At 44.9% G+C, this 10,660-nt stretch overlaps 2 protein-coding genes across 2 annotated transcripts in view; one reads left to right on the top strand and one right to left on the bottom strand.

The window, feature by feature from the left end:
• Positions 1 to 5,386, bottom strand: part of LOC147454833 (protein DAY-LENGTH-DEPENDENT DELAYED-GREENING 1, chloroplastic-like) — a 105,264-nt gene extending 99,878 nt beyond the window's left edge. The window contains exon 1 of the mRNA XM_086516658.1: positions 3,924 to 5,386. Within this exon, the coding sequence (XP_086372784.1) occupies positions 3,924 to 4,856 (933 nt within the window). The 5' untranslated portion in view covers positions 4,857 to 5,386. The remainder of the gene's footprint in view (positions 1 to 3,923) is intronic.
• Positions 5,387 to 9,197: 3,811 nt separating this feature from the next.
• On the top strand, positions 9,198 to 9,935 carry LOC147454837 (uncharacterized). The gene is made up of 2 exons (XM_086517080.1): positions 9,198 to 9,510; positions 9,643 to 9,935. The coding sequence occupies exons 1-2, from the start codon at positions 9,198 to 9,200 to the stop codon at positions 9,933 to 9,935; spliced, it is 606 nt and encodes a 201-aa protein (XP_086373206.1).
• The last annotated feature ends 725 nt before the right edge of the window (positions 9,936 to 10,660 follow it).

The following is a 10,660-nucleotide window of genomic DNA, read 5'->3' on the forward strand; positions in this document are numbered from 1 at the left end:
GTGTAGCAGATTCAGCCCGTAAAGACCATCAATTTTCAGCTCTAAGAAACCTCATTTTTCAGCCAAGAAAACGCAGCCAAAACAGCCATTTTCAGCCACCGAAACAGTCCCAAAATTCAGCGATTAGAAGATCTCAGATTTCAGCCATCATCGTCGTCGTCGTCGTCGTCGCCGTCGCCGTCGACATAGACCAAGTTGCATAGTCCATTGCATACGCATTGTACACCTTTGTGCAATCAAAGAATAGACGACTCTCGCCGACGAGAGTGGGGCCTTCGGAGGAGGGTTTTACAAACTCTCAGGTGCCGTATCTCTTCTCTCTCCTTCTCTCAGTCTCATTCACTTGCACGTACAATCCACTCACTTTGTTCGTGATCATAGCACTCTCCACTAGACGGAAAGCTCTCTCTTTCCATAAGAACTAAAAGGAACCTTGAGCAATAAAGATCACTAATCTTGAGAAAATACAACATTCATTCCGCTGCACCTAACATCTCGCACTTTCTGGGAGCCCACCGTAGGAGACTTGTCTCGCACCTGTGGTGTAGGCATCCCTATGAGTCCACGATGTCACATCTATCAGACACCATGGTACTCTGGTTGTTGGCAAAGCCAGTTATGTTGTTGTTGCTAAATTGGCTTTATCTTACAGAAAAATAATTCTAAATGAATTATTGGATTTATAAGTGAGAGGGTTTTCTCGCTTGGAACACCAAGGAAAAAATAATTCTAAATGAATTATTGGAATTTTAAGTGAGAGGGTTTTTCTCACTGGAGACATCCGAGTACAGAGTATTCCTAGTGCGTCATTTAAAGTAATGACGGGAACACTGAGAACGGCAATATCTGTAAGGCCACTTGGAACGGGTACTTCTGATGCGTCACATCGGATGGGTGACCGGGAGCATCGGAAAGAAGTATCCGACCATCCGGGAACGGACATCTCTGATGCGTCATAGGATGGGTGACATAGAGCATCGTGAAGGAGATTGTACCGTAAGTTCGGTAGGAAAGGACTAGGTGATGGGTATTCCTGATGCGTCACAAGGTGGGTGACGGGTGCATCGGAAAGGGAATATCCATAGTCGGGAGGAAATTCCGAACTGTGTTAGAATTGTGCACAAGGAAAAAGTAAGCACTTGAATGAAGATGGGTTCAGAGGAAACTTTGAGGAAAAACAGATGCTTTTTGAGAAAGCGGGATTGCTTTTCGGGAAAGCAGATGCTTTCCTGCAAGGAAGTCTATAACTGCATTGCAACTGTGCATGTGATTGCATCCAGGGACGCCTGGGAAGTGCTGTGAAAGCATTGTTTTTAACTTATAAGGTTTTATTGAGTTTTTGGGCAAGTTCAGACTATTTTTAAAATGCGCCGGCCGCCCACTTCATAAGTGGGCAGCCATCTGATAAATAAGGCAACAGATCAGCCAGCGTTTTCTCTCTCTCTTTTTCTGGCAGAACAGAAAAAAAAAAAAAAGGCAGCGATCTCGACGCGAGCAGCTATTCGTGCCCGTGGCTAGGAGCTATAAAAGCATCACATGCCCTCACTCAGAGAGGAGGACCAATCTTTGCAAGGAGGAGATGCTGCTGCAGATTTCAGCCGTAAAGAAGACATTGCTGGTGATGCCCATGGCTGCCCCAAGTGTACCAGATGTCGCCAAGACCCAGTGCGCGAGTTCCCTCATGAAGAAGTGCCTACGAAGCGTGTTTCCATCGCGACAAGTTGCTGTTTTTCTCTGTTTTCAGCCCATAAACGTCGTAGACGGGGCTGATTTACGAGAAGGAACCCGAGAACACACCTCTTTTGTGTGTAGGATTGGAAGAGAGGATTTTCTATGGAGAGATCTCTTCCGGGGAATTGCTTTTTCGAGAACGGAGTTGCGTTTCGAGCGTCGAGACTTTGAAGGTAACGATTTTCATGTTCTGATCTTTGAGTATTTGATTGCAGGTGTACTTCCTCTTCGTGAGGGAGTAGGAGCAGAGGAAGGCATGAGCCTCTGCAGGAGAAAAGCGCTCTGAGGAACTAGAGCCAAATCAGCCCAAGGGTTTCGTACCCGAGTTTGGGAAGTAGATCCACGGATCGGAGAGAGGTAGTCTCTCAAGTTGTGATCCGGAAGTTGGGATTCCCAAGTAAGGACTTCGTGTCCGGGAAAGCAGAGTTGTTCTGCGGGAAGAGGACTCTGGAAAGAGAGTTGGAAAAGAGTTGCAGGGATGCCATGCCCTGAGTCTGGAAGGTGAGATCCAGAGGCGAGAACCTTGATTCTCGAGGAATTGGAATAAGGAACGGAAGTTCCTTGGAATAGGGTTTTGCCCTAGGAATCGGAAGCTGAGGCTTCCGGGAACCATCAAGTCTTATTCTAGAACGAACGTGGTAATACGTTCGGTTCAAGTGCTTGTATAGACTTCTCCTCAGTAATAAAGATACTACTATGGGGGGGGACCAGCCCATCTTCTGGTCCCAGAACTGTGTCGATCTTCTCTCTTTATCTCTCTCTCTATTTATTTCTCCCTATATCCTCTGGCTTCAGTAATAAGTGATAAATCCTATTTATCCGAATGTATTTTATATTGTTATGCGCTCCCGTTTGTGACAGTTGCTATACAAATAGGTGATACTTTGGTAGGTTTTATGTCCATCAATGCTCCTACTCACACGCAGGAACACGCTACTCTTTGGATAGAGCTGACACATGGATTGCTTACTGTGGATACTTGGGTTGTTGGAGATAACTTCAACAACATTGTGTGACCACTTTCTAGATCGCTGTGCATTACCTTCAGATTCTTGTTACCTCTCGGAGGGGATGCCGCATCCAAGATAGAGTGCTTTCTGATGAGGCTCTCACATAGGAGATTTAAAGATTTGGTCAATGGATGCTCACAGCTTCTATTCTACAGCGAGCTGCTTGCCTCATGCATCACTCAGTCTAGCAATCTTTGTAAAGTGTTTGCAGAGAGACGGCCTCGATTACTCGCAGAGAGCTTCAACGCTGAGAGCCATCGCTTCTGCACCTATGAGCTTGACACTTAGGATCATGCAAGAGCACTCTCAGAACATGTATTTTGTTGGCAGACATGCAGAGCTGTTAGAGGCACTTCACTCTATTTAATAGATGAGATCTGAGGGCTCCCATCATGCTTTAGTATCTTATTGGATATCCGAAGCAGACAGGATGAAAAAGGATGTATTTGCTATGCACAAGCAAGATCCACCATCAGAGCCATTGGAGACTCTCAGGAGACCGTGCAGACTCGGATATCCAAGCAGAGAGAGTATTGAAAAATTGACTCATGGGAGGATGGGCTCACTAGAGGTTTCTTTTTGACATACTGGAATGCAGAGTTTTTTTATACACCTTCCGTGTATGTAACCCTTTGGGTCCCTTGTGTATCTTATCAACCTCCAACAAACATTGAAATACTATGTCTCTCTTCCTGTTGAGGATTCTTAGTTCCAACTGCTGCTTTCAGCATTTAACCATGACACACTTCCCACACATTGACACTGGTGTATGCTTGCTTTTCCAACTTAAGTTTCCCTCCAGAACCTCTCCTTGACCAAAGCTTCGGCATGATTTTCTGCTAATGGAGTTGCAGGCATCACAAGACAAGATCAGCATAGAGGAGATTTTGGATGACAAATCCCTGAGACGACGAGAAAAACCAGTTGGAAAACTTAGACTAAGTTATTCTCATGTTAATGGATCCTTTTTGTGAAATGCTGATAAATGTTGAAAAGAACCTACAACACACTATGAAAACAATTAAAGGTTGTAAGCCTTTGGTAATAGTTTTGGGTTGAATAGCAAAGCTACTTGGTTAAACAGAAAGCCTGTTGACACAAGTCTGGTGCAATAGACAAGATGCATGGAAAATTTTTGAGCGTTCATTGCATAAAAAACACAAGCAGAAGAAAAGCACTTACAGTAGTCTGAGATGTGAAGCGGAAGACTCTATCCTCAAAGGCAAGGTCTGCTTTCACCTCCTCCTCATCTTCAAAAAATCGAAAGAACAACTCTTTCATATTCCTGCCCATGCCACGCTCTGGCAACTTGGGAGGTGCGCGAGGCACCCCTCCTTTTTCCCAATCTGACTCATCAAAATACCAGCCGCTATCTTTCCCACCCACATATTCACTGTAATCGCCCCAGCTGTCATCGAGCCAGTCCTCCCAGTTTTTATTATCAGGATCTCGACCAAATTCTTGAGATTCCCGCAGTTCATTCCGGGCTTTAACTCGCTGCTGCCAGGCCTTGAAACTGGCATCATCAGCAAGCATTCTGTCGATATCATCCTTGCACCAGTCATCACCAGTACCCTTTTTACGAGTACCTTTTTGTCCTTCATTATCACCCTCTGCTTCATCATCTGAATCCTCTTCGGAATTGTTCAATAGAAAGGGATACTCTTCAGGATCAAGTGGGGTAAAGAGAAAGCGTTGCAACCAGCTCTTGCCTGACTCGTCATTCTGTGCACTAACTCTAAATGTAATGACCTGTCTCACATAGGTGTACCGCGAAAATTCTGGCAGTTCAAATGCAAAGTGTGGCCTAATATCAGTAACACGTGTCCGAAAATTGGTATGGGTGTTACCTGTAAATGCGCGTGCAGCTACAACCTGTTTCTTTGCACGTTGATCCTGACACCCACAAGGGGCTGCAGCCAAGTTAACAGAAGCTGTCAAGATAGAAGAATGTTGAGTCCCCTGGCGAGAACTAGCATACTCACTAAGTCGCTGGCAGAGCAATGTGTCCCAAAGACCATAGCGTGGAGGATGAATATATTCAACTGCCGCTGCTCTTTTGTTTACAGATTGTCCTAAAAGAGGAGAGGGCAATTGAAGAAGCTGTGTTCTCATACTGACACATCATGGTAGGCTAATAATCTTTGGTATTCTTCAACATCTGTTAAAGACACATTCGGGCAGCAATTCCTTCTGGAACTGTGACGCCAAATTCAAAGAAACTGATAGACACTCACTTAACAACGCTCTGAGAGTTTCTGTCGTAGCCGAAGGATGTCCCTTTCAAGTTGATCACTTCATATGTATCTACATACAGTGATAAGAACTAGCAAAACCCTTATACCAGCAACAAGATTACTGCAAAGGGGCAGAGCTTGCTGCTTGTTTGCGTCATAAAAGTGGGCACCGGAGCCAATGAAGCTTAACTTAAGCTCAAGCTTGCTCTGTTAATGAAAATGCAGGCGTAGTTTCTTACCGGAACGCTCGAGTGTGATGACGTTGCAAGGGGTGGTTATGAAAGAAGGAAGCATAACAATTGAAGGAGAAATGGAACACACTAATACCTGCGTGGGATGACCGTCTAGATCAAAACGCTCGCTGTGAGCTGCGATGCCCGCCACTAACAGACGTGGCAGCTTTCTTCCCCATGGATAACGAGATTTTATATAACAAACCCTTGTGCTTCTTCAATTCAAAAACTTAGGGCCGGTTCAGACTAGGCGGAAGAAGAGAAATGCACACGGGCGTCAATGCTCTAAGTCGAAATTTGATTGGTTGGCACTCTTCCACCGGGCCCTTCATTTTTCTTCCGACCCCCCCCGCGGAAGAGTTGATGGCCTCTCTCAGCCCCCTTTGCTTTTTCATTGTTCCTCCTCCACACTCACAATAGGCGGCGACAGATTTGCGCAGATGTATTTCTTTCGCCGGTTCAGTCTGAACCCAGCCTTACTCTCTCTCTCTCTCTCTCTCTCTCTCTCTCTCTCTCTCTCTCTCTCTCTCTCTCTCTCTCTCTCTCACACACACACACACACACACACACACATTGATTGCACAGGTCGACCCTCGTCCACTATATGGCACGGACATATGGTCTAGAGGGGATCTAGGGCCAAAATTTGGGGGGGGGGGGGGGGGGGGGGGGGGGGGGTTTGAGGCAGCTTTAATCTCAGCCGTCGGATCATCTAGTGAACTAGGGGTGAACTAGGGGCAGGTAAACTAGCCTCGTCACTAATTGACACCTCCTTTTGGAGGTGGGAATCAACGGTGGAGGATGGGCATCGAGAGCGGTAAAAATCTAGGTCGTTCGTACTTATGTGAACTATGTGTGAATTCCCTCGAGAACTTAGTGTAAACTAGGTTTGGTGTAAACTTGGTGTGAACTGCTATTTTACTTCAAAAAGTGCGGGATTCCGGGGGCAAGCCACCACTATTAAGGCCATTGAATGAGGAAGAGCCCACCACATGCAGAGATTTTCCTCCACTTTATTTTCTTCCCTTCTTCCTCTCCCTTTCATTTCAAAAGCTCAAAATATATGCAAGTCTGTTAGTCATCACCATCTCCTTCCCTCCACCTCTTGTACTAGGTATAATATGAATGCTTATTTTATGATGTGATCTATGCCATGAACCATGTGTGAACCTATTTTGAACTAAGCGCAACGTGTGTGAATTGTGTGGGAGTGACCTAAGAGTTTACTTGGTGTGATCTAAGAGTGAACTAGATGTGAACTACATCAAGCGGACAGGTCTCATTTTAGTTTCGTTGGTGTTTATGTTCCTTCGGTTTACTTTGTTTTAGGGATCATGGACGTGCAAGAGAATGGAGCCACAATTCATATCTTTTCATATGAAAGTTTTGAGGAGTATTCTAGTTCTCATGACACATGTGAAGGGGATGATGGTTAACCAAGCTCCGAGGAATTAGTGATCATGGGGAAACAAGTACAGGCCATATGGAGGATTGCATGGGCACATTTGAGCATAGCTCTCAACATATGTTCTCGCCCCTTGATCCATACAACTATATTTCTCGTACATTCTACTCTTTCGACAACAAAACTCATGTAATGATGAGGCCTACAAAGAGATAACGCTATGACCTTGGAGGAGTTAAAGGAATGTGATCTTCGGGGTTTGCTTGATTTAAAGAGATGGAGGATGATGATAGATGCCCTTTCTTTGAAGAGGAAGGCAGATGGAAGAGACTACTTGTGCTTGAGGAATGCGTCCTCACCAAGGATAGCGTACATAGAAGAGTGGGAGCACATTGTGCAATCATGTCACTTAAGTGAGGATGTAAGGTCCCACCTGGAGGTATCCGAGACTCTTCTAAACCTCAACAAGACGTGGTCCATGGATATTAAAAGGTATGGCATACCTTTGACTTATGTGAAGGATTTACTATCATCATGTGTTTGTTCAAGTACAAGTAATGCCATGTCACAATCCCAACTTCCAACAAACAAAGGGAGTGTCTCCTCTTCTGCCATTTTGAAAGAGGCTAGACATTTCTACTCTAAACATATGCCTAAACCAGATTATGATTGAGCATAAGGTGCGTCTTGTAATGGTGAGCTCTACTATCACGGGTACCAACAATGAGAAAAGAATTGTGGTCGATTATGCATACCATAGGGGGAGAGAGCCACACATGAGAGAGAGACCACAAAGAGAGGAAGGTCAAAGAGATGTGGCTGCCCATTTCGAGTACAAGTCCATTGTGATCATGAGACCAACTCTGCTACTATGTCATTGTTTTCTCATCATGAAGGCCACAGTTTCGGCTCACGTCCAGATTTGTATTAGTTGCCGGTTCATCCTAATGTGATTGAATGTTGCACAAAAGATTAGTTTGATGTGGGAATCTCATGGCATGTTGCAAGAATGTCACTTTCAAAGGAGAAACTACAATAGGAGAGATGCTCTCCTATTGATCAAGTAATCTATACGTTCTTTACGATACCAAGAGAGGTTGCAATGTTGTTGTATCAAATCACGTCCCAAGTACACTCTATATACAAAATGGGACACCACCTGCGAGCGAACAACTTTGATAAAACCTCTATATACGACTCATATTAGGGAATATGACCCCCCCTTTCTACTCTTATACAACAATCAATGAAGAAAACCATCATAATCCTATCTTACATATAAAATTTAGGTCTCACATGATCTAACTGAGTAAAACTAGTCAAAGAGTGTGTAGCATAGTCATTGGCAACATACTAAGGAACCACCTCTGTTGATAACAAGATGTACCCTCAATGTGTCTTAGTTTGACTTTCAAACTATGTGCCTGATCAACATGCACTCTGGCTACTTGTCCAATTCTGACCCATCCAAAGCTGGTGTAAATCAACCCTTGACCTGCTCCAAATTAGCCCTTATCTATGACCAGCTTGATGCAAAATTTGATATGTGACATGATAAAAAACTTTCCCTAAATTCATCCGAGTTCTAGTGCACACCAATGACCAATTGTTATAAGTAATCAACCCGAGTCAGTTCCCCCTGTTGAAGTTTAGGCATCTCAAGTGAACTGCCCAATGTGATCCCATTATTTAGTTTGGCTTTTAGGTATTTATTTTACTTATCAGTCAAAGTCTTGGGTAGGACAATTTACCGGGATTACTATATAAGCAACCCCTTGCCTCCATTGTATACACATTCAATTATTCATTGACAAGGTTGATTGGTTCAGGAGACTTTCTCTCTCTCTCTCTCTCTCTCTCTCTCTCTCTCTCTCTCTCTCTCTCTCTCTCTCTCTCTCTCTCTCTCTCTCTCTCTCTCTCTCTCTCTCTCTCTCTCTCTCTAGTGCTCACTCCCCTTGGTCTCTACGCTTTCGCATCGTCAACTTTGACATGGTATCAGAGCTAGTCGGTGATCCTTGAAGGCCTTGGCTTAGTAGAGCATCGTTGAACCCCTTCTCTGCTGGCGTTCTAAAACGCTGGGAGACACTGCGGTGCCACCTCCTCTCCTCTGCCTCTGCGCGTTTCAAAATACCCCTGCCGACAAGCTCTAGGCGCCTCCCCTGTCCCCAACGTATTGAAACGCTACCATAAGCAAGGCCCATCCCCCCCCTCTCCTGGTGAGGCAGCGTTTCAAAACGTTGTCCCCTAGAAGTCCCATAGGGCTTTTGAGCGGCACAGATAGTTTAAACGACAGCCTCTCCTCGACGATTGGAGCGAGGAGATTGGAGTCCAGAGAGGGGTAAACCGAGCCTTTGGAGGAGTTTGGTGGAGAGTTTTATCATGCGGCTTGGAGGAGTGCAGAGTGCTAGGCTTTGAGTAGCCATTTGGTGGGACTTGCATGCGGTTTGGAGTTTCAGAGAGGGATAGAGGGGGTGGAGCGGCTTGGAAGAGGCGAGGTAATTGGAGATTTTATCAGCTTGGTTTGTGCAGCCAACTTTGTAGTGCAAAAAGTTATCGGAGTTCCAGAGCTTGCAGCTTCACCATGGCCCCGCCTTGCTCAAGCACCAACGACAAATTGAACGGGAATAACTACGCTCATTGGAATTTGATTGTGCGACTCTGGTTCTCACGGAAAGGTTTATGGGATTTTGTTGACGGCTTGGAACCTCATCCCACATGCGATTCCCACAACAGGTATACCCGCCTTCAAGATGACGAACATCTCAAATCGTGTGTCGATTGGGATGCGGCTAATGTGAAGGCAATGTCAGCCATTGCGGAATCTCTTACAAAGGACCTTTCTCTAGCTATTCACATCTTGAAGACTGCCAACGAAATGTGGTCCAAGCTCGTAGGTATGTTTGATCAAGATTCTACGATGCGAGCAGTCACCCGTCTTGGACAGTTGTTTGCCATCCACTTTCCCCAAGGAAGTTCCATGCAATCATTTCTTATGAATACTAAAGTTATTCATGATCAATTATCAGCTATGAAGAGTGCACCGACGAGTACCCAGTTAGCTGGTTTGGTCCTCACAAAGTTGCCTCAAGAGTATGAAACAGTGGCTAGGACACTACGGCTACAAGTTACAAAGGAAAAGTTGGAACTTGATGATCTCGGCTCTTTTCTCATTGAGCAGGAAACCGTGTTGGTAACTCAAGGCAAAATGCAGGTTTCTGAGATAGTGGAAGCACATGGTGAAGCACTTGCTGCTTTGGATTCCAGAAAGAGGACAAAATATCGTTGTTACAAATGTGGAAAGCGAGGCCATTTGGCCTAGGATTGCAAATCCAAAGGCAAAGAAAAATTCTACAAAGGACAAAGCTAAAAGCAATCAAACAGGAGGAAAGCAGTGATAGTGACTCAGGGAAGGACAAAAAGTAGGCTGCTGGTGTGGTGGTGACTACATTGGCACAGACTCCCACCTTCTAGTCACATGAAAATCGGTGTCACCACTAGCTTCAGCCAGAGGAGAGAGGCTTGTGAGTGGCAGAGAGGGGCAACCACATGCTCCCTATAATTAATTTGGACCCTTGTGTTGGAGTTCAAGTTATTGGTGTTTGGACCCATAGGTCGGAGTTCAATGCACCTGCATCTGGCAGGGAACCAATCAAGCGTCTAAAACACTATGGATGAGTGCACCAATCCATTGTTGTTGGTCAGATTATGGACATAATGTGTTCCAACAGTTCATTATCTTGGAGTTTTATATTTTGGACGTGATATGTTCACAATTCACGGATGGGGATTCTTGGATGTAGTATGGTCTGCAGTTCAAAGTTTCTACAAAGGCAACTGATGCTCAACATGGCATTACTTTTAGGTACAAAGTTGAGGAGAGCAACATCGAGATGTATCCATTATCCCGACCGGTGCTAGGGTGTCCATGGTAGCTTCTTCATCGACTTGGTCTCACTATTGATGTCCACTATGAGCTGCAAAGAGGGTGTTAAAGTTTAGGCATCTCAAGTGAATTGCCAAATGTGATCCCATTATTTAATTTGG

The sequence above is a fragment of the Adiantum capillus-veneris genome, chromosome 7, assembly GCF_014529385.1.
Source record: "Adiantum capillus-veneris isolate H3 chromosome 7, ASM1452938v2, whole genome shotgun sequence".
In the NCBI taxonomy this organism is placed as follows: domain Eukaryota; kingdom Viridiplantae; phylum Streptophyta; class Polypodiopsida; order Polypodiales; family Pteridaceae; genus Adiantum; species Adiantum capillus-veneris.

What these genes read in the sequence shown, in the direction of transcription:
- LOC147454837 (XM_086517080.1), top strand. Translation starts at nt 9,198, where the DNA reads ATGGCCCCGCCTTGCTCAAGCACCAACGACAAATTGAACGGGAATAAC. An exon ending in AATGTGGTCCAAGCTCGTAG is followed by an intron (nt 9,511 to 9,642) that starts GTATGTTTGATC and finishes ATCAATTATCAG; the next exon opens with CTATGAAGAGTGCACCGACG.